The following is a 24,417-nucleotide window of genomic DNA, read 5'->3' on the forward strand; positions in this document are numbered from 1 at the left end:
AGTGGAGGGGTAGGCGGCGGGTGGACCGTTTGGGGTAGCGTGGAACCTGTGGGTACCCAAGCCACCGCATCACTCCCAGGAGAGACGCGTGGCTCGGGCGCGCTACAAGCCCCGTAGTGAGTGCCGCCCGGCATTTTGTCATCCCCCTCAGTGGTGACACCCGGGGCGACCCTCCCCCACTGCCCCCCTTCATCTGCCCCTGCAAAGACCCACTGCTCGGGGAAGATCGGGAATGTAATTGTGCTGATTTTCATTGCACCAGTTCCAGGATGGCCCACAGCAGACAAGCACATCACTGGTAGCTGGACCAGCTGAGAATGCAGTGGATCTTTGGCTGGCTTAACTCCACACCCTCACTGCCTCCTTTCCCAAAATACTCTGTTCTTCAGGTGCAGAAGACACACCTCCGGAGCATCCAAACCCCTCCCAGCAACCCCCAGCGGGATTGGGATTGCTCTGTCCATCTGCAGTCCGAAAGTCACATACTAGAGTGTAAGTTCCATTGAAGTCTTTTGATTAAAGAAGTCAATGAACATACTGTAAATAAAGCAAAGAACAAAGCAATCCATGCCATACATTAATTTCACTGGATGCCTCCACATTCCGACTCCATGTTCTGTTCTCCCCTCAATGGGCACCATACTCATTTCTTATTTCTGGATTTCTTCTGCCTTTTTATATCTCCTTTCTCAATACTCCTCTGCTGTGAACTTAAAACTTAAATATCTGATATCTGAAAAACTTCCTACCCCTCCAGCTCATTCATCATGACTAATATTCTGCCAGCAATATTAACTCCTGTAATTCTTGATCAGCAACCACCAGTTTAATAAACTTTTCGAATTCTCCAGTATGTTTTCATGACATTCAGGAAAGAAATCCTTACTGCTGGAAGTGCTTGGTGATTTATATGGTCTCTTAAAGGGCAATTTCAATCACCTGCTTTATTGCAAATTCATTGTTGCCATATAGGATGACGCACAACACTCAGTCCATAAATGCCAGTGTTCTGTGTAGATTCCAGTGTAGTGAAGCCCAATTGTGAATATTGCTGATCCACAATCAAACCGTTGCAGTGGGAACAAAACAGACTTTGCTGAGGGTTATTTTGCTCCTTACATGCAAACTGTCTTGATCTATTGATAAAAATTAACCTATGCACTTGCTCATGACCGAATGAATGCCTCATAAGTCATGTCAGTTCATCTTATTCTTATCAGATCATCAAGTGGCAAGTTGAACCACCATAAAAATGCACACCACCCACATTCAGGGCAGAATGTCAGGACTGACCACTCACCTCTAGTGTGATCTGTGCCAACACAAAATCTGGGTTCATACTGATGGAGTTTTTCACGACCAACATAAAGCGGTCAAAACAGATGCCAGCCATCATCAGTTACTTTCTTCATAGTACTGGAAGTGCAACTATTTCTGCAATCTTTAGGGAAAAACCAGTGTACACATAAAATGTTCAAAGGCAGTATTTCACTAAATAGTTGCACTAATGCAAGGATTAGCACTAGTGGAATGGGATCCCTGCCCTGCTGTTCCTAGATCTGCTCTGGAAGCTTGGTAGAGCCCCCAGAACAGATTCAGGGCTGAATGGGGTGAGGAGAGGAGAGATCATTCCATTGCAAAAGCAGAAATCCTTGTGGTGACAGAACTTTTTGCTTAGTTGAATAGATCCCAATGGTATTACCCAATGAAGAATAGTACAATCAATATCCATGACTAAACTTAATGCCCAACTGTCACTAGCTCTCCCACCTAAATCTCCTCCAAAGTTTTGCAATATTTTGGGGGAAAACAGGAAGCAATTCACCTGCTACAGTGGAACCTCGGTTTATGAACACCTCGGTTTATGAATTTTCGGTTTATGAACGCCGCGGACCCATCTGGAACGGATTAATTCACTTTCCATTACTTTTAATGGGAAAGTTCGCTTCAGTTTATGAACGCTTCAGTTTATGAACAGACTTCCGGAACCAATTACACCCATGTTTCAGTTTATGAACGCTTCAGTTTAAGTACTTCACGGACCCATCTGGAACGGATTAATCCACTTTCCATTACTTTCAATGGAAAAGTTTGCTTCAGTTTATGAACGGTTACTCCGTGGACCGTCTGGAACGGATTAATCCACTTTCCATTACTTTCAATGGGAAAGTTTGCTTCAGTTTATGAACGCTTCAGTTTATGAACAGACTTCCGGAACCAATTGTGTTCATAAACCGAGGTACCACTGTATTTTAACCAACATTATAGGAAACCCCTTACTTTACCTATACAGTAGCTGCTAGCTGCCACACCTCCTTCCCAAATTCTTCCACAACCAAATTCTTCTTAAAAAGCACCTAGTCCAAAAGACCTGATGATTTAACCAGAGGGGTTTCCATAGTCCTCCAGAATTCATCATTTGGAAATTACTGCAAATTTACCAGTATGCACATATTTAGGGTTGTTCTAGCAACTTACGTCACACAAAAGGCTTGAGACACAAAATGGAATCCACCTCTAGTCAAACCCAATAAGCAAAAAAGTCTGGATGACAGACACAGTTCCATCCCACAACTGCATAAACTGAGAAACCAGTAGATGTGAACAAGCAAAGTCAGGCTGATTTCAGATTTATTTTCAGTTTTTCCAACACTGCATTGGTTATGAACACAACACAACTAAAATCTCATTTGTCTCTTTGACATAAGAACAAATACTTTTAAACATATAAAATAATGCAATTCAAATGTGTATTATAAATATGTGAGATTCTGAAAAAAACCACCAACTGTTTGAGGTGAGTTTTCAATGACCATTGTTCAAATTGATGGAAGGTGGTCCATACACTTCCCCCGTGGGGCAGGGAAGAATGGCACTTTTGCTCTGCATAAATCATGCAGTGTAACATCCAGACAAGTAAATGTGACAGTCATGTAGGTAAGGAAGGCACAAGTAAGAGAATATGATTTTCTAATTAAAAAACCCCTTTTATTTAGACTCTTGTTTTTAGGCAAATGTTCAATTTATGCTAAAGTGCTTTTATATTGCATGATAGCTTTAATAACTTTTTCAAGAAGTAAGTTAAAATATTTAGCACTAACTAAAATTTTGGGGTGGTGGGAGTGAAAACGACCGTGCTAAAATAGTGCTGATTGGCAAAGGGGTGATTAAAACATTTCTATTTGTGCTAAAATGCATTTTCTTTTATGCATTCTTGAGCCATCAAAACCTGGATTAAGCCTCTCATGTGGACATGTCCCAGATATCAAACCATATTACTAAGGCACTGCTTGGTGCAAACCGGTGGGGATGGGAATCTTAATTCAGCCCATCCAGTCTCCACAGTACCCATGCTTAATTGAGTGTGATTTTGTACTCTCTGGGGAAGTGGCAGGAATTGTGTACTACACATAGGCAATGCAGCTACATACCAGAATAAGGATTTAATTATAATAAATCCTACATCATACTTTAATTTTTTTTGGGGGGGGGGGTAGAAGAATTTATTCTGGCCTATAGGTAGCCCTAGAATACCATCTGGATGAAGACAACCATTTAGAGAATCTCATGGCTTGCAATCAAAGAACTGCAATCTGATGGAGAGAGGGAGGGGATTGAGCCATAAATAAAACACAATGAATTTACAAACTCTGCTTAAGACTACCAAGACAGCTTTTCTTGTACCGTATGCTAAGTGGAAGGTTTAGGAATTTCCAAGAAGAAATGCACCCCTCCTAAAAGGAAACAGCAGCTCTCATTTGAGCCTCTCTCTACCAAATTGCTTTCAGTTTACTTACAACCAGAAAAAAAATGGCATAAAAGTTTTAGATCAGAAGCAAATCAGTATAGCATGAGTTGTAAAAAACAAAACACACCGCTCTGTTTTTATTTTAAAAGCTTACATAAAATAAGCACTTCAAGCGAGGTAACATGTCCATTATGTCTTGGCAGAAAGAGTTTTGCACAGCACTTAGGACCAACACACATAGGGTTTAAACACTGAGACATCTCTTGTTTTGCAAAGCACCCTTTCAAACGTGAAAGTTCTAGTGTTTTGATTGTATACCTTGCATTCCAGTTGGTCCTCTAAAGACAGCCCTTTGGAAAGTCAGCTGTTTCCCTAGCTGCCTTTGTATGTTCGCAAGTCAAGAATATAGTAGCTCCATGAGATAGTGGCTTGAGAGATTTTAAATTTTCTCATCAGCTATTCAAAGGGCGCAAAAATAGAACTGGATGTGGAAAAGATAATGTGCATATATTCTCAACTGTCTACCTATACAATGCTATACATGGGTTCACACAGATTGGGGGGGGGGGTTCCTACAACTTCACCCAACCTAGTGGGACTACAGCTCCCATCATCCTTGACCATTGGCCATGATGGCTGGGGCTGATGGAGTCCAACAGTGGTTGGAGGGCACCGGGTCGGGGAAGGCAGGCTTAGTGACCTCAAATGCCTTCCAATGCCATTGCACAGATCCCTACAGATATATTAATCTAGACAATCAAACAGCAGTTGTAAGCCAGTGCACAAGTACATTAGGCAAAGGGAGATGTGCTAAATCTTTCTCCTATAGATCATGGCTGTCAGAGATGTTGCTTGAAACAGCTCATGTCCAATGGATCTGTGTGCCAATAACCCAGCAGTAATTTCTGCCAGGCAGCTGTCAAATTCTGCATTATATATACCACTTTTCAAAAATGGTACAAAGTGGAAGGGCTAGTGCTGTAGTTCAGGTGTATGACTGTATCATATAGACCAGAGGTCCCCAAAGGACCGATTTATCCAGCCCCTGGCGACCCCTGCCGCTCGCTCTTAGTGGTCCAGCGACCCACTTCCGGGTCGCTGGGGGACTGGAAATAGCTTGCGCGCATGCACACACATCATTTCCAGTGCACTTCTGGGTTGGAGGCTCGTGCGCATGTGCACAAGCCATTTCCAGTTCTCTGGTGACCCGGAGGTGCACTGGAAATAGCATGGGCGCGTGCTCCCCCGCCCTCCGGTCCACCGCAGGATCGGCGCTTCAGGCACCGGCCCGAAGCATGGTAAGTCTGGGGAATCCTGATATAGACTTTCACCATCATGTGGGAAAGGAACCATTTCTAGAAAGCCCTTAGGTTCTTCTCCTACCACTGACTTAATTAGTGCAGGCAGAAGTTTTAAAGTCCTCAAATCTTTGTAATTTGTACTTCCAATTGCACAGTAGCAATCTGAGGCTAGTTTTGTTGTGCTCCCATTTCAAAGAGTACAATGAGATATTTGAATATACCGAAACACAACCAAGTTATCTGACATTGTTTTTCTATAGATCCCTCTTCAATAACATGGTGCTGTCCAGATGTTTTGGACTACAAGTCCCAACAGTTCCAACTGATGGGAATTGTAGTCCAAATCTTCTGGAGGGCACCACATTAGTGGTCTATATAGCATCCCCTTTAAAAGCATTTAGCTTGAATTTCTCTGTGGTCAGTACTCCTACCTGCAGTATTCAGAAACAGTGCAAAGAAAGATGTCCTTCACCACCATTTAAAAACACTAAAAATAAAGTTATTACCATCTTGAACAATATCTAGAGAGATTCCAGCTCCCCATCCACTGTCATTATCTTTCTTAGCAGCAACTGTTTAATAAACTTTATTTACAAAATACATAACTTGTAATATCCTATAATAAGAACGAGTCCAATGGATAAATAATGTGCCTTGTTGTCTACATAACTGAGAAAATAGTCTGAATATATATTTTATATCTTATCCAGAAGTTGTGCCCATTACCCTATTTGAACAGACAGTTTGAAATAACTGTAATGTTATCAGGCAAAGATTCAAACATTGCAAGGCTTTAATAGATCTTTCTTTTTTGGCCTGAATAGATTTGCTTTTAACCAATCATCCAGGAAATTTCAGAGTTTGGTTGAATATAGACACATTATTCATCCGCGGAATATTTTACCCATTACACATGCATCTCCTTGGCTGTTTATTTTTAAAAAATAGATTAAGAAATTTAAGCACCCTACTACAACTCACCATTTTGAAAAGTTAACCTTCCTGAATTAGTAATTTTTAAAAGCTGGTAAGTTACAATTTTGTATTTTCTGCAAAAACAAAGTCTATCTGCTATATATTAAAAGGGAAGAAAATGGCTGGTAGCAAAAAGGTACAGGAGAGATTTAATTCTTGCCTTCTGTCCTGCTGTGTTCCCTATTCTGTGTTTACCCCCTCGGTTCACTAAAACCCATCGGCGTGCTTTCGAGATAGCATTGCATGGTGGCTATCTACACCCACATATTACGGCCTCTGAGGGGGAAGTAATTTATCAGAATATGAAAGAGGCAAATGAGATCCTACCAGGGAAAGGGCTATAAAAACATAAAAACATTGCTCCTGCTCTAATAAGGTGCATCAATGCAAAGCAGTTTACAGCTTTTACCTCAATTCATTGCTGGGCTCACTAATGAAATAGTCACAGGAAAAGGACCTGACAATTGTATCTCCCTTATAAAAGCAGGGACAAAAAGAAAGGCCAGAGTCCCTTGTGTTTTTTTCCTTCAGCTTAAATGTAGCCATTCTCAGAAAACACACACACAAAAGCAGCAATAGGCTTATCCTGGCAAATATGGCACCTCAAGAAGGGCTGTGGAAGGAGGGAGTTGTGCAGCTGTGTCACAAGGGGGGATAATCACAGCATGTTTCCGCAGAGGATACATTAAAGGCAGTCTGCTTCAAAGTGCAAGATTTAGCACGTACGCTGGTTAGACACAGCCAGGTTACCTGGGGCTTTGCTTTAAGAGCTCCTTGTGGCCTTTCTTCCTGCTGCGTAATCTTCACTCAACTGTGGTGGAGACTTTCCCACAAGTACAGAAGGCTGCAGCGAGCAGAACAACCTCCTCCAAGTTAGCCCAACTTGCAATGAGGAACACAGAATGGCAGAAGTGTACCCCAATGGCCCATAAGCAGGGAAGACTGTGGCTTCCATCGACCTTCCTGGGATGCCTTGGTCTTATATTGCCGCTTATAGTAATGCCATGAGGCAGTTCAGTACTACTTCTGAAGAAAAGCCCGTATTAAGTTTCAAAGGTGCTCTCGACCTCTGATCAGATGCAGAAGTCTAGGGAGGTGCAACTAGCAGCACCCCCAATTGGGCGTGGCTGCAGCTTGGTGTAGATTGATGTAGTCTCCACGGCCTGAAACAGTGACGTCCGTATCACCTGACGACGACAACAACATCACCATCATCTTCTCAATAAGGACTCTAGGAAGAAACGGGATTAGGTTAGAAAGAGAGAACAGACAGCACTTATTCCCAGCATTCCAGGAACCAAATCACAGGGGAGGACTCTCTCCTGGGGACCCCATCTGTTCAAACCTGACACAATGTGACTGTGGGGTTCTGCATTTACCTCCGAGAAAACATTACCTTGCTGACAGACGCTGTTTGCAATGAAGTTGTTTCTCTGGCAAGAGGTGGGCTTGCTGAGGAATGAACACCACCATGGACCCAAAACAACTTCCGTTTTTTAAAAAATAAGCAAGAGTATGCATACTCTGTGGTGCCTTACCTACAGAGGGTACAAGCTTGTTCCATCTACTGACCTAATCACCTGAGACCAAATCTCTATAGAGCATCACATCCCAGATCCTGGCCTACAGCCAAAATGGTAGCCGAATCACTGCAAATCACTTAAATACCTGCGGTGCTGCCTGTCTCACTCCAAACCTAGCTGCAACATCATAGTGAAAGCATGACTGGATATTTTGGAACTGAGTGAAGCTGGAATTCTCTTTTTAAAGACCTCACCTCTTTTGTCGTATGTTATCCATAGACCCGTTCTTAAGGGCTAATTACCTCTGAAAAAAGCATTCAATTTGCCTACCTCATTGACTCATTTACATTCTTGTTTTCCTTGACAGAGGTTTCAGTCCATCCGGTAAAGCCATTCTCTTTACTGAACCGATCAATTTCTTCTCTGGTCACAGCCCACGGATAAAGGTCACACTGGAAAAGAGAATTTAGGAAAGTGCAAGTTCACCTTTTAGAACAGTCAGGAAGAGGTGTACAATTCGTTTTCTGCCTCTGCCACAAATCTGCACACGGCCAGATCTACCCAGCAGATTATAAGGCGATGCTATAACTATTAGTGCTGCCGCAGTTTGAATTAGCAGGGTAAAATGACGAGACAACTGTGCCTCTTCTGCCACTTAAAAAAATTCTTTTAACTGTTCAAAATAATCTCCTCAAATTCAAAACAGAGTTTGAGAAATGTACAGATATTTTATATCCTAAGCAGCTGTTTCAAATATGTTTTTTTCAGGGTCATGAAAGAGGCCCCACTTGGGAATTTCCCCACTTCCTTAGTGATATCAGGGACAATTTTAGACGGGGAGGGGGAAATGAAAGAAAGGGGGGGGGAGAGGGGTCCTTCTCCTGCACACTTTTAGCTCTGGCTCTGGGCAGAGTGCAGCCCTCAAGACCTTCCCCACCCTCCCTTTAAAAACTCTGTGGGGAGATGGAACTGGGTCAGGGAAGGCCAGTGAGGACACACATTCTCCAAGCTCTCTTCCATGCCCCCTTCTTTTTAGGTCCCAACCCTAATTCTCAGCTGCTGCCAGTGTTCACTGGTGGCATGAGGACAGCACACATGCACGGCTCTTATCTCCCAGCGCTTTAGGGGAGTTTCAGAGGGCTTACAGCCTTTTTAAAAAGAAAGAAAAACAGCTGGAAACACTCAGTCTACAGCCACTCACTTTATTAGCCAGCAGCAGACAAGGAATGGGGCTTCCATCCGGCAGCTTCAGCTTGCTGTCCAAATCATACTTCCATTTCTGGCAGCTGGCGAACGTGCCAATACTGGTGACATCAAACATGATCACACAGGCCGATGCCTCTTTGTAATACAGCCGAGTCATAGACGTGAAACGTTCTTGGCCTGGGGAGGGTTTAGGCGATGAAGGAGTTTTAGCATTACCTTAAGGCAGCCATTCTCAGATTCAGTCCTAGGCAGCTTCCCCCTCCACATTTGCTTGATCCAACATCAAGGGAGTTGTATCTGCTTTACTGCCTTCTGGCAAGGACAGTGGAAAACTTGACCAAGTGGGATGACTCGTACACAGGATGGTCAAACCGTGGTCCTACAGATATTGCTGGACTACAGCTTCCATTATCTCCAACCTCAGGGCCATGCCGGCTGAGGCTGATGGGATTTGTAACCCAGCAACCTCTGGAAGGCCACAGGTTACGTACCCCACCCTAAAGCTTTAAGGCACCAATCGATAGGAAAATGAAGCAGTGCCAGATTTACGCATAAGCTAAACAAGCTACAGCTTAGGGCCCCACTCTCTTGGGGCCTCCCCAAAAATTTAGAGGGAAAAAACCCTGGATGTACATTTCCAAAATATAAGATAAAAAAAACAAATAAAATAAAACCTAAATACAGCAACAGTGTTTTGTGTTGTGTAGGCTCCTATTTGTTATGTGCAAATGGCTTTAGACACCTATTAGGTCCATAAATTACCATATAGCATATATTCAACACAAAGAACAGCGACAATTTGTTGTTGACAAAGGACAGTCGCACATATAAAGGGTCCCATTACCTTCAGTAGCTTAGGGCCTCATCAAACCTAAATCCGACCCTGAGATGAAGGGGACCAAACGAAACCTGCAAGAACTACCAGGATCCCCCAATGATTCCCGACATCCAAGTTAATCCACAGTTTGGAGTTCACCAGTTTCTGTACTGCACCAAAGAAGAAATGTTGTTGCTTTGACTTTTCTGCTTCAGAAAGTCACTTGTGTCTCCCTCCCATTGCAGCTGCCTGTGCCAAACTCACTCTTTTGAGGGAGAGGGGAAACTGCCTCAATAATTTTTTTATATATGTTATCCTTACTGAGAAGTCATACTGGTAGGTAAAGTAACGAACCCTGCACATTGCTGAGTTTTGCTTCCTAATTTTATGGCAGCTGCGTCGATTGCTGAAGAGGCAAGCCACTTTTTAAATGGGCTGTCTCTTTGGCAGTGGAATGACAAAGCAAAAAAAATACACATGCCTCTTAGTCACCGTTAATTGCAATATCCATCCATCAGTACCATTTTCAAGGCATTCCCCCAAAATTGCCATTTCCAGACTTACATAAGAAACTGCACAAACTGCATCACTAAAGAGGTGAAACACAACAACACATGGATGAAAATTATACAGCTACTGTGTGTGGGAATTTCCTACCTCTTTGGAACCATCTTTGACCGATAGAAAAAGACAAACAAATCGGGGGGGGACCCCATCCACCACAAACGAACAAGCGACTTTTCAAAGCTCACCTGCAATATCCCACAGCTGCAGCCTCACTGTCTCAGACTCTGACCACTGTACCACCTTCAGAGCAAAATCCACTGGACAACCATGGAAAGAAAGAAAGAAAAAGATAAAACCAGTTAGGGGTTGAATAAAATCACTGTGCAGTATGCTCCGCTTATGAGCACTTCTGCTTCAGGCCTGAGGAGCATTAAAAGAGGATTAAACAAATTCAAGGAGGGTAAGGTTCTCATGATGGCTATGCTCTGTCTCCATGGTTGGAAGCAGTAATGCATCTGAAGACTAGTTGTTGGAAACATCAGGAGCAGGGAGTTCTCTTGTGCTTGGGTCCTGCTTGCAGATTTCCCACAAGGATCTGGTAGGTCAGTGTGAGAACAGGATGCTGGAATAGATGGACTAGATCAGGCAGAGGCAAACTCCAGCCCTCCAGATGTTTGGGACTACAATTCCCATCATCCCTACTAACAGGACCAGAGGTCAGGGATGATGGGAATTGTAGTCCCAAACATCTGGAGGGCCGGAGTTTGCCTATGCCTGGACTAGATCCAACAGTCTCTTTTTATGTTCTTACTAGCTGGCCCTGCCACGCGTTGCTATGGGCAGTTGCTTCTACACTGCTGTCTTGATGCTATTCATGTTCTTCCTTCCAGCAGATGTTAAGCCCAAGCTATAGCATTTCTTGAGTACTGCTGACCTCAAAGCATATGTTTATGCTCCAGTAAATCACAGAGAAGTGGTGGAAACAGACAACCATGCAGATGTCACTTTAATATTCCACCCCATTCCCCCATGCAGCTTTAACCACACGGAGAGCAGTCTACAACCATATGACAAGCCAACTGCTTCTCCAGATTCCTGTGGTCATCGGTTGCTATCCCTAACAACTCTGAAACAGAAGAGTGGGCACACATTATGTGCATGCTCACACAAGTAATATGTCCCAAATCCTGGATGATTGCTTCTATGTCCGTGGATCCAGGATTATTTCCACCTGAAATATGATAACTAACAGCAAGAGTATATATATAATAATTTCCCCTTGAGACAGAAGCTTTACATATTTCTTAATAAGTCTCTTTTTTAAAACTCCCATCAGTATACCATGTTGACATCTGCACCACCACCCTGTTCCTATGAAATGTTTTAACTGTTTTTAATTCTCAATTTTTAATTGTTGCAGCCCACCCCCAGAACCTGTTAGTGAAGGGTGGGAATAAATTTAATAATAATCATTGATTGATTGATTGCATATTTATGTCCTGCCCTTTCTCCTAGGAGCTCAAAGTGGTATACATAGTCCCCCCCCTCACTTAATCCCTACAACAACCCTGTGAGGCAACAAAACATTAATATACAACAATACATCAGATATTAAAAGCTTCCCTAAGGTAAGACAAAGAGGGGATAGATAGCTGAGAACTCTCTCCTCTTCAGGTACAGTACTTTTCCCAACCAGCAAGATCAGGAGTTGGCAAGGTTTATCTTGCCTGGGCCAGATCGGTACCGCGGAAATCCCTTTGTGGGTTGGATCGCGCGCATGCGCAGATGCGATCTCTGGTGCCACGGAAGCGAGTCCTCACGCTGCGCTGGTTTAGCGCAGCATGCGAGCGGGCAACTTGGTTTAGGGGCAGCTCATGGGACGGTCAAACGACTCCGCGGGCTGCTTCCGGCCCATGGGCCTTAGGTTGGTGACCCCTGAGCAAGATGTTCTACCAAGCAGCTCTCACACCTGGTGGTGGTGCTTCTGAATGGCAGATTGGTCCACTGCAAATCATCAACCATTCACAGTTTAGGAACTTAGGATGATGTCATCCTCTTGAGTCAGACCATTGGGTCCATTTAGCTCAGTATTGTCTACACCAAGCATCCCCAAACTGCAGCCCTCCAGATGTTTTGGCCTACAACTCCCATGATCCCTAGCTAACAGGACCAGTGGTCGGGGAAGATGGGAATTGTAGTCCAAAACATCTGGAGGGGTGAAGTTTGGGGATGCCTGGTCTACACTGACTGCCAGCAGCTCTCCAACAGGAAATCTTTCTGAGCCCTATCTGGAGATGCTGGGAAACTTCTGCATACAACACAGATGCTCTATCATTGAGCTACAACCCTTCCTTAAATTTAATTGTGGATGAGGGAGTGAAACCGGTAGGTATTACTCAGACTTGGGGGGGATGAACTAGGGGGGAACTGAAGTGACCCAGCTTTGGGTACTTGGTGCAGCATCAACATAAGCTTGTAAGTGATGCTTGGCCAGAGAGACGGAACAAGAAAATGTACTGCTGACTTTGGATCCTCTTTGCACAAGCAGGTGGTGTTGGAGAATCCCAGGATGGCTGTTTCAAAGGACTCAATATTCATGGCTGCCATGAGATCTGCGGAGCTGTTTCAATACACCACTGACCCACCTTTATGTAAAAGTTTCATCATTGACCCAACACATATGGCAGGGCAGACATTAAATCTGTGGGTATGTGTTGTAATAACCCGATTTCCCTGTGACACCTTTGGGTTGGTGGTGGAAGTCCTTCCCTGAAAGGTTGGAGGACTTGTAAAGATTTTCCACCCAAGAGACTAATTAAATTGAAGGGATTCCTGCATTTCCCCAATAAATTGTCCATTAGACAGGTCTGTCCATCCTGCCAAGGCCTCGGTCTCACTGTGGCAACAACAAGATGGAGACAGCTGTCAAAACAATCAACCTTTTCAGCTCAGTGGAACTCAAAAAGGGCTCTTTGGTTTGCTGGAGATAAGATATGAGAAAACTTATCTCTGTCAATTTTATCACTTGCATATGCCCTCCCCTGATTTATTTTGAGTCCACCATCTCACCCATTTACAATGAGAAACTGTTTAAGCTGTTGAATTTCTGCCCACTACAGTACAGCCATCAAAGGCACAAGACCCCTGCTCTCCCCCCCCCCATACCAAGTCTAAACCTTTCTATGAACTTAGGTTTCACGAGTCATAACCCAGATATGTTACTGGTCATCAATGGACCACTGCTTAGAAATGCAAATAACTGAAAATGTCTTCATCTCTCTCTCTCTCTCTCTGTCTGTCTGTCTATCTATCTATGTTAGGCTGGCAATTCTACATTCAGTGCAAGTCCAGGCATGGTATTTCAGATGGCTGTGTGTGTGTATGAAGGGATTTAATATTAATACGTACAACAATATTATTAGTACTGTGCTCTCATTTTCCTACTTGTATTGAAATACTGCCCCTCAATGAGGCCGAACTTGATTCACAAAATGTTTAGGGGTAGGCGTACTCCTGCATACCCCCAGAAAAAAGCACTGGCACTGTCTAGAAATCACAACACATTTTTGTTGGCTCAATACACCATGCCTTGAGTGCCAAGAACATAAGTAAAGGTAAAGGGACCCCTGACCATTAGGTCCAGTCATGACTGACTCTGGGGTTGTGGCGTTCATCTCACTTTATTGGCCGAGGGAGCTGGTGTACAGCTTCCGGCTCATGTGGCCAGCATGACTAAGCCACTTCTGGTGAACCAGAGCAGCACACGGAAATGCCGTTTACCTTCCCGCCTGAGCGGTACCTATTTATCTTCTTGCACTTTGACGTGCTTTTGAACTGCTAGGTTGGCAGGAGCAGGGACCGAGCAATGGGAGCTCACCCCGTTGCGGAGATTCGAACTGCCGACCTTCTGATCGGCAAGCCCTAGGCTCTGTGGTTTAACCCACAGCGCCACCTGCGTCCCGCCAAAAACATACAATATCTCATAATGGAAGCTCAACCCCAGGCAAAGAATATGTGGCCTGCATGCTTCAATTAAGCAAGAAAGGGCATTTAGCTTGCAAAAGAAAAAATAAGCCAGGTGAGCACTCTTGTGACAAGTCTATAGTATGTTCTCAGGATGAACTGCAAGTTCATGAATATCTACGTACATAATATTATATAAACACACACAAACACACAGGGGCAGTTTCAGGACTCTAGCTGAAAAGCCGAATATAAAATTTACCAACAAAATACATATTTGATGGACCCGAGCCTCTAACAGCAATGCTGGCAAACAGCCATAACGTTAAAGTAAAATAAGCTGTAAACTTGTAAGTGGAACTTTCCTCCCTCTGCCTCCCATAAAGATGAATCTATTGCAAATGACTCCTTGTCCAACTCCTCCCCATTCCCTTCGCCATTGGATCCTCTTAGCTTACCTTGCACTTCAGTGAAGTGTGTTTAAGGAGCAAATTCTGTGAAGCCTTAACCCCCAACAGAAAGAGCAGCCAGAGATAATCAGATCATTTTGATTTGGGTCACCCTTGTATAAAGGGGGTAGTTTAAACTAAGGCGGCTGGCCCGGCTAATCTTGCCCTAGTTTGGTTCTGTTCTTTGACTAATGATCTTATAGACTTAAGCAGAACTAAAGAAAAATACCAAAAGGACTTTTATAAACTTCTTCTAAACAGAACTAAAGAAAATAAAGAGAAACATCCAACGTGTTCTTTTAAAATTAGGTAGCTGGTAGAAATGGAATTATGTTAAAGGACTACTTGCCACATTAACATATTTATTTTCCATCACTTGGCCACATTAGTCTGAATCAGAGACTACTGTGGCTGTTTCCCACTCACAGATCAAATAATAAAAATAAAATTGCATTCCAGCAAGTGTGTTGGGACTCCTGAGAATGACACTTCCCCTCCCCACAGAGCACAACAGGAACAAAACTAAATTAGACCACAGCTATTATCTAGTTCAGTGGGTCTGAAACATACTGCAAGTTGTGAATCTCTCTCTTTTATTTTCTTTTAAAAAAAAGTCAGGCTGCAGAGAAGGAAAAGATGGCAAAGCTTCTCCCCCCTCCCGTCTCTACTGCAACTGATCAAAGTGGGGTGTAAACGAATCCTCTGCAGGCATAAAACTGGGGCCTTTGTACATCAGTTTCTCAGTGGGGTTTGGACTTCACTTTAATGACCTCTGACCTACTTATTCATTCGGGATTTTCCAACAGGGAGTTGAAAGGTAATAGGAAATAGTGGGGAAGCTGCACTTACCCATATACTGAAATTCTATCGCACCGGGAGGCTGTTTAGCCAGATATTTGGTGTCTTTCTAGAGCTTGTGAACTATTCAGCCACAGTCTCTGTGAAGCTTTCAGTAGCATCAAACACAGCTTTTAAAGACAAATCTGTTCCATACCCAGGGGCATCTTCTATATACAGTGCAGGCTCTAAGGATGTTGAAGGTTGCATTGTGGTTGTGGCAACATCAACTGACCCCAGGATTAAGTAAACAATTGAAGTCGATGCTTGTTCCTTGTACCTTTCCCCTCCTTGACTCCCAGCGGCAAGCTCCCTCTCCTCCTTTTTTAATGATTACTGTTCATTTTCAAAAGTTTTTTTTCCAGGCATACAACAGTGCAGTGTACAATGTATGGTATTAATCAATTTTTTCATTTTAAAAAAAACCCAAAACGCCTAACTATAACAATACAGCTTTCACCAATATGAAAGACGAATGGACAGAGGCAATACTTTACACGCTAGTAACGCCAACTGCTTTACAGACACCAGAAGCAACTCAGGAGAGAAGGTGACTTAATAAAATGTCCTGCCTGCAATAAAACACGTCTCAGCCGTATCGGTGCTGTGACTCTCCAATGGTTGGCTTTACTCCCAAAGGCTCACTCTTCCACTGTCTCTCAATACAGACAGATGTCAACAATATGTCCACCCAGAAGTTGTTCTGAGAGACTGATGGCTGCACAGCCCCTCTGACCAGCTACATAATGCAAAAAGGGATCCCAAGGCCACATTCACACACACAGCTAAAATCTTCAGAGCAATCTGAAGCTGTGGAAACTGTAGCTCTGTGAATAGGGTTCTCCTAACAATTATCAGCACTGTTAACAAATGACAGCTCCCATAATTTTTTGGGGGAAGCCACGACTGATCAAAGTACCGATATTTTAATGTGTGGCATGAACATGGCTCAACTGTCTGCAAATGTGTCTCTCTTTGGCTCTCATCCCTCATTTACTTATAAAAAAATATTTAGATACCGTTATCACTCTTAAAATATCTAAAAATAAAATAAAAAATGAGTTATCACTCATAAAAATATCAAAGTGGTTTGCACCAAAAATGCAGAAAACTGTGCATTGTTAACTGCCTGCATAGGCGTGATGGAATAGGAAAGTTTTCAGCAGGCGTATAAAAGTTGAAACAGAAGGTGCACCTGCTGACTCGATGTCTCTGCATCAGTGTTTCTGCTATGTGCACACCTTGGACCACCAGCCTTGTATCGAAAACTGTGTCGATCCTTTCCAGTGGTGTGTGATCTCTAAGCAAGCGGCTGCCAGCAAATAACAAATTCACTATTTATCGAGCAACCCTCACGTAGCCTCTGGAAATACTGGAAGGAGGGCAAGGCCAGGGTCATGATGAAATTTCTAATTAACAATGGCTGTAATTTCCTGGAACACCCACCTCAGTTGGACAACAGGGCATGCCCACATGTTGAACTTTGTGCCAAATCGATTGCATCCTCTCCAACACAACCTACTTAAGAGTCCTAGCCATGTGACCTAGTTTCTGCAGCATCGTGTACCAGTGATAAATCAATTTCAGCATGGTTTCTCTCAGTCTCACAAGGACCGATTTCAAAAGCAGTGTTAGAAATTCAGATATATAAGCTAGGCACCTTAAACCTACAATTCTATGATTCTGTGATCTCAACTATATTGCTTGACTGTAGCTTGCTCTTACAACAATTCATTTGTCCCAGTATGCAAGAAGGAGAAACACACACAGGGGAAATGGAACAGGTATTAAATATGGACTAAGGCAAAGGTTTTTAAACTGTGATTGCCAACCCAGCACCCAGAAATCTACAGGTAGTCGCAAGTGGACCCGGACCAGTAGCAAAACACACCTGGGGAATTTCAAACACTGTTCAAAGGCAATCTCTACCATACAGAAATCCAGGAATTTCCCACAATGTCATACCCAAGATCTCCCTCCCAGACTTTGCACAATCTGATCAATGACCAATAGGTCACAGACAGGACAAGAGAGACCAATACGTTAACATGACCCCTTTCAGGTTAGGCTTTTCGTTAATCCACCTGATGAGATCTTTAGGAATAGTCCCCATTCTTTACAAAGGTTTACAGAACATCTGAACCTGCATGATTTGTAGCCAATGAAACGGTACATCGCTCAGCTCAAGGTTGGCCAGCTATAAATACTGTAAATCATTTATTTGATGGAGACCCCTGCTCTCTCACTTGCTGCACTTAACCCAGATGATCAAAACCTGGGTGGCACAAAAAAGGGTAGTGGCAGTGTTTTGCCCATTTCTGCCACAATTTCAGAGTTACTCTTAAGAAGGAATTCAAGATCGCTCTAAGTTTTCCCCGGGGTGGCCCTGCTTCATGGACCACCTTCCCACATTTTTAAAATAGTTTTTAAAGGCATTACTGTTTCCAGTAAATTAAAGCATTCCCCTTTATTGAAAACAACAAAAAATCATGCTAATCAGTAGTTACCAATATAAACAATCAAATCTAGATATACCAATAGCCCACTTTTTGCCTCTTCTACAGATCACTGCCAACCTAGCAGTTTGAAAGCACGTCAAAGTGTAAGTAGATAAATAGGTACCGCTCAGGCGGGAAGGTAAACGGTGTTTCCATGTGCTGCTCTGGTTTGCCAGAAGCGGCTTAGTCATGCTGGCCACATGACCTGGAAGCTGTACGCCGGCTCCCTCAGCCAATAACGCAAGATGAGCGCCGCAATCCCAGAGTAGGTCACGACTGGACCTAATGGTTAGGGGTCCTTTTACCTTTACAGATCACTGCAGGACAGGACTCTTCAGAAGGTGCTTGCTTTGGGGCATTTAGAATCAGAAGGGAAGAGATTTCACAAAGGGTTAAAGCAAGGACTAGCTCAGCAACCATAATTCAATTTACCGTATTTTTCCATCTTTAAGACGCCCCTATGTATAAGACGCCCCTTATTTCAATCAATCAAAATACTTTATTCGACCGATAGTCAGAAAGAAAAACATTTCTCAATACAAATATAAAAATATAAAACTGAAGGCATCAGAGGGATACATAAATGAATTATGACCGCGCTACTGAACCTCCTACAGGTAACCCACATCAAGGCATTCGGTTATATGTTTCCAAAACTTGAGCGCCAGGAAGAGGAATTTAGCCACCAAGAAGGCTATTTTCCCAGTGGGCTTGTTTAGCAAATATGCTGCCTGCTGTTCTCTTAGTTGGGAACTAAACTGAGATAAATATGGGGTTACAGTATACTCACCCAAGGCACAATGGCACATTCTCTGACTGTATGGGACTCCTCCAAATCTTCCCCTCAAAACCGCTGAATCAAGAACATTCAGTCTGGCCGCAGTAAGTAATCTGCGGTATTCCACATAGTGGATATCCGCCAGGTAACGGGCTGGTGCAGCCCGATACACCTGCTCCCCTAAAAACATCCCAGATTTCATGCAGGCTATGTCCTCCTGTCTGGCGATATCCCCCAATCTCTGAGCGATCACCGCTTTAGCGTGGCTATAGGTCATGGACTCAATATAAAGGGAGGACAGACCGCATTTCTGCACTTCCTCTACCACTTCCCTTTCCCATGGAGATTTAAAATTAACCCTCAAAATCAAGGGGACTAAACCCACCGGTCTGAAACATAGTTTGAGCCATAGCCATAATTTCGCTTTCAGGGCCACATACCTAAAGGCTTATTTTGGGGGACTTGGATTTAAGAAAATGGGGGGGGGGAGAGATCTATCCATGTATAAGACATCCCCAAATTTTGGACATTATTTTTTAGGGGGAAAAACCTAATCTTATACTGTACATGGAAAAATATGGTAATTAAAAGCAGCCGTGGTTCCCAAGATTAAAAACTGCTGTTGGAAACAATGAGAGACTACCAAAGCAATCCTAACCAGTAGATCTGCTGGCTGGAGTGGATGTGTCTCTCTGCCAGAAGGGGTGGGGCACATCTTCATCGGTAGAGTTTTCCCCAGGCGGTAGATCTATCACTGGCAGTGTTTCTGCTGTTCGTAAACCCCAAAACAGGGTGCTCCAGGCCAGTGTTAGTGGGCTCCTTGGATCTGATAGATCCAAAGCACCTTCATTCTCCCAAGAGGTCTATCAGACCCATCAAGTACACCAGCCAGTTAATACCTGCCTTCAGGGGCAAGATTTGAAACCAATATCTACCACGAATAAACAAAAAGAGTCATACACACACATTAAGCCCGGGTTGCTATGAGCCAGGACAGCTATAGATGGGTGATAGCTCCAAAGAATGCTCTGCCCATTCTTTGCAAGCAAGTTCAGAAATTCCCTTTTCCCAAAACACAAGGTTAAGAGTATTTCTTCTGGCCTAAAATATTACATAATTTATCTTAACGATTTGATAATTGATCTATGGAGTTCTTTGATGCAAGTCATATGATTCATGAGAGCTACATACTTATTACCATTCCATTCCATCCTTCCTCCAAGGAACTTGAGGTGGAATAGACGGCTCCCTCCCTTGAATTCTCAGCAAATATAATTTGTTGTGCAAAGTGAAGGAAGTCCCATCCTAATATTCAATCCAAAAAGTGGCCTCTGTTTATAGAAACTGGCTCTCAATCTACCACAGAAACACAGGCAGTTCAGAAGACTTTCATACTGAAGTCAAAGGAGACTGGGTATCTGTTTTGCCTTTTTTATATCACAATCCTGAGAAATTCACTGAGCACCACCGTCCTGGTTTTTAAGCAGAGGTTGGATGGCTATCTGCAATTGAGATTCCAGCACTGCAAAGGGGTTGGACAAGAGGATCTTGGGGCCCCTTCCAACTCCACAATTCTATGGTTCTATATATAGAATCCAAAGATATTTCAAGAGGATGCACTTTTTAAAAAAATGCCACCACTAATCCAACGTGTAAAGTGGGAAGAGTGTAGCTGCTTCCACACACTTGTCTTCAGCTCTGAAATTAAAACAGAAGGAGCCATAACTTCCAAAGCACCATACTGGTGAAATTCACAGCAGCACAGCTCATTTGATTCTCACACCACACACCATGCTTAAATGCTCTCTCTCTCTCTCTCCACATACACAGATGCCTTGCCCTTTTACACACATAGTCTGTTGCCAAGAATGTGGCTAGCAGACTCGGTTCAACTTGCAAAATGAGGACTTGGGACTCCCCCTGCCCCGTCACCAGACACACAGCAGTCCCACACTGATCTAAATATTTCCAGTCACGTTAATAGAGGCTTGCCTACAGCAGACTGCAACTTTCTGTTTCAGTCCAAAGACATAACCTATGTAGAAGAAGGGAGAGAAGATGTTCCACTTTGTGCTAAGATTCTCACAAGGAATGCTGGACTAGGTGGCACATGCTCTGATCTGTTAAGGTACTTCCTGTGCATTTAAGTAACAATCCACACTTCAGGTCACTTAACATCATACCTGCCAAGTTGCTGTCGGAGAAATAAGGGACCAGGCCGAAAGTAGCAGACCGGAAGTAGCGCTGACGCCATTTTGGAACTGGGCAGAGCATGCTCAGAAGTGACTTTTGATGCTGCTTTGCCCAGTTCCAAAATGGCCGCCGTGCCAGAAGTCGCACTGCAGCCATTTTGGAACTGGGCAGAGCAGCATCAAAAGTCGCTTCTGAGCATGCTCCGCCCAGTTCCAAAATGGCCGCCGCACCAGAATAAACCAGGAAAAAACAAAAAAATCCGTTTTTCAGCTAGGAACAGCTGAAAAAACGGGGATTTCCCGGGGAATACGGGAGACGTGGCAGCTATGCTTAACATAAGCTAGTCATGCCTTGACTCTTGAGGCATCCACAGTATGCAGAATATACTCTTAAAATGTTAAACCTCAGGAAATATATTGGTGGTCCAAAGGGACTCTGGTAAAAATAGTAAGTCTTTCTTACACACACACACACACACACACACACACACACACACACACACAATTGAAGCCAGCCAACCCTTATGCAGAGAACCAGTGTTTCACAATATAGTTAGTTTCTCCTATGGAACAAAAAAGCTTTAATGTTGACTGATAGATTGCAATTATTTAAGAACTAGCAACTACAAGATCATCTTGGCTATCTCTTAGTGCAGACCCAGGTGATTGAGCCTGAGCTTCCACTGCCACCGCCCACCATGAACCATTTTACTTTCTTCAGTAATGTTTTATTTGATGTTTTAATTTAGGTTGTGAACTGCTTTGACATTAAAATAAAATAAAATAAAGTGATATAGAAATGAATACACGAATGGCTATGAGTAACTAGGGCTATACAGTGGTACCTTGGTTTATGAACACAACTGGTTCCGGAAGTCTGTTCATAAACTGAAGCGTTCATAAACTGAAGCGAACTTTCCCATTGAAAGTAATGTGAAGTGGATTAATCTGTTCCAGGCGGTCCGCGGAGTACTTAAACTGAAGCGTTCATAAACTGAAGTGAACTTTCCCATTGAAAGTAATGGAAATTGGATTAATCCGTTCCAGACGGGTCTGCGGAGTACTCAACCTGAAGCATACTTAACCCGAAGCATGGGTGTAATTGGTTCCGGAAGTCTGTTCATAAACTGAAGCATTCATAAACTGAAGCGAACTTTCCCATTGAAAGTAATGGACAGTGAATTAATCCGTTCCAGATGGGTCCACGACGTTCGTAAACCGAAAATTCGTAAACCGACGTGTTCATAAACCGAGGTTCCACTGTATTTAAACCAGGACATCTCAATGGCGTTTTGCTACCCAGTATGATGGGTGGGAGGGACAGTGTTATTTCAACAGAGGTGCAAACACAAATGAAACACCAAAGGAGGAAGTGAAAAATGCAACATCCAAAGAAACAGGAACAAATATAGAAGACAATCAAACCTCAGGTTACAGATGCTTCGGGTTGCATGTTTTCGGGTTGCGCACTGCGCCGAACCCGGAAGTACCGGAACAGGTTACTTCTGGGTTTTGGCGCATGCGCAGAAGCGCTAAATTGTGCTTTGCGCATGCGCAGAAGAACTGAATCACGACCCACGCGTGCGCAGACACAGCACTGGGGGTTGCAACACTGCGGGGTTGCGAACATGCTTCCCGCACGGATCACGTTCGCAACCACTGTACAAGAGAGCAGCACCTTTAATTGAACTAACCCCCTACCACTTAAGAGTATGACAGCTTTTGAGTTCCACAAAGCGTTTCATCAGACGGAATGCAATCAAAAGGCAGGTATCTGGGATACACAACACTTTTATAGCACTAGAACTGTGCTATTAAATCTGTTATTAGAGCTCATCATCTATTGCAAATAAGGTTGTTGTTTTTCCAGGGGCGGCGGGTATTGGGGGGGGGGCAGGAATCCAAAACAACTCACCTCCCACTGTCGACTTGTAGTGCTTGTTGAAACTATCGTTGGCATATCGCTGGACCAGTGACGTCTTCCCAACTGTGGCATCCCCAAGAATCAGCACTTTGAACATATGGTCGTGATGGCCCATGGTTTGGAACAGCCAAGTAAACAAGTGCACGTCTTTCCTCAATTCTTGGGAAGAGACAGCAGCCACTTCTCACTTTTCCCTAGAGGGCAAAAAAAATCTGTGCATTCAAAAGCAGCCTCCAAAGCCCAGGCAGGCGATCCAGAGCTTAGCGCTTCTCGGTTTCCCATCTGGAGTAAGCAATCACCTCCCTCTAATTACAGGTAGGTAGCCATGTTGCTCTGACAAAGTCGAAACAAAATAAAAAAATTCCTTCCAGGAGCACCTTAGAGACCAACTAAGTTTGTCATTGGTATGAGAGACAGTATCTGAAGAAGTATGCATGCACACAAAAGCTCATACCAATGACTGACAAAGTTGGTCTCTAAGGTGCTACTGGAAGGAATTTTTTTAAATTTTGTTTCGACCTCCCTCTAAGAAACAGGGATCTTGCGAAGCCACCAAGGGGTGGGGTAGGGGTCAGTATGCAACTTTTACGTTTAATTGTCCGCTCCGTCCTGCAGGTCCAGCTCTCGCTGAACGCAGGGAGGCAGCAAGCAGTGTTTTCAATTACAGTATTTGCGCCCGGGCGAAGACTCCCCGGCCCTACCTTACGCGTTTAAAACGCACCAAGCGGATCCCAAAGAGGAGTTCTCCACCCGACGAGTAGCGAAAGCAAAACACACTGTCAGCAGCCGCCGGGCGCTCGCTGGGGAGGAAACCAAATCTGTACACGCCGTTGCACCACAGAAGCAAAAAAGTCTTTGCAGGGGAAGCGTTTGCATTGCCGTTTGCTTAGAAAGAGGCTTAAGCTCTCGATAGGATCCTCATCCTGCAACTAGCGCGCCTCTTGCCGCGGCTTCTCCGCTGCCGAGCCTTTTCCGCATTCTCCTGGCCGTCATGTGAGAGAGGGCGGGGCTGCTGCCTCGCCCCATCGGAGGAACTACAGTACCCAGCATGCATAGGGTGAAGCGCTCCCTATTAAATCCGTAAACTGGAGCGGCTGCGTCATGGGAAATGTAGTGTTTTAGGGAAGGAAAAGTGTAGCTGCCGTCTGTCCTTCAGGAGGCAGGCACCGCGGCTCGTGCGATGTGTAGATTTCTATACTGAATATTGATAGTGCAGTGTTGGCAGGGCCCGATTCAGGTTTGATGAGGCCCTAAGCTACTGATCCTGAAGGTAATGAGTCCCTTTATATGTCCAGCTGTCCTTTGTCAACAAGAAGTTGTCGCTGTTTTTTGTGTTGAATATATGCTATATGGTAATTTATGGACCTAATAGGTATCTAAAGCCATTTACACACAACAAAATACGTATTTTATTGAACTGAAATACAATTAAGAAGAAGTATATTAATAGTGAAATTTTTTGGGGGGCCCCAAGAGAGTGGGGCCCTAAGCTATATCTTGTTTAGCTTATACGTAAACCCGGCACTGAGTGTTGGCGTATAAAATCTCCTCCAATGCCAGCTGTTGAATTTTGCACTATTGTTATTAAATTTGTATACCGCCGTTCACTTGCAGATCTCAGGGCGGTTCACAACATAAACATACAAGATACAAGATACAACATACAAGATAAAAACACAAAATGCATGATAGAAACAAG

The 24,417-nt window shown here is 43.7% G+C and overlaps 1 protein-coding gene across 2 annotated transcripts; it reads right to left on the reverse strand.

Moving 5' to 3' along the window:
- Nucleotides 1-2,614: 2,614 nt before the first annotated feature.
- Nucleotides 2,615-23,708, reverse strand: RAB29 (RAB29, member RAS oncogene family). 2 transcript variants are annotated; one of them, XM_035123453.3, is made up of 6 exons: nt 23,440-23,708; nt 22,710-22,912; nt 10,323-10,394; nt 8,749-8,930; nt 7,878-7,999; nt 2,615-7,255 (listed from the first exon to the last, which is right to left on the reverse strand). In XM_035123453.3, exons 2-6 carry the CDS (start codon nt 22,831-22,833, stop codon nt 7,126-7,128), a joined length of 630 nt encoding a protein of 209 aa, XP_034979344.3. In that variant the 5' UTR covers nt 22,834-22,912; nt 23,440-23,708; the 3' UTR covers nt 2,615-7,125. The 2 variants fall into 2 exon arrangements, with proteins under 2 accessions (XP_034979344.3, XP_034979345.3); XM_035123454.3 differs by having other exon boundaries at nt 23,420-23,703.
- Nucleotides 23,709-24,417: the final 709 nt, after the last annotated feature.

Source organism: Zootoca vivipara, chromosome 7 (genome assembly GCF_965207765.1).
Source record: "Zootoca vivipara chromosome 7, rZooViv2.hap1.1, whole genome shotgun sequence".
Taxonomy (NCBI): Eukaryota; Metazoa; Chordata; class Lepidosauria; order Squamata; family Lacertidae; genus Zootoca; species Zootoca vivipara.

Coding starts and splice junctions, on each gene's coding strand:
- RAB29 (XM_035123453.3), bottom strand. CDS start 22,833: ATGGGCCATCACGACCATATGTTCAAAGTGCTGATTCTTGGGGATGCC. Junction 10,395..22,709: donor CTACAAGTCGACAGTGGGAG/GTGAGTTGTTTT, acceptor ATGGTTGTCCAG/TGGATTTTGCTCTGAAGGTG. Junction 8,931..10,322: donor GCAGCTGTGGGATATTGCAG/GTGAGCTTTGAA, acceptor AACCCTCCCCAG/GCCAAGAACGTTTCACGTCT.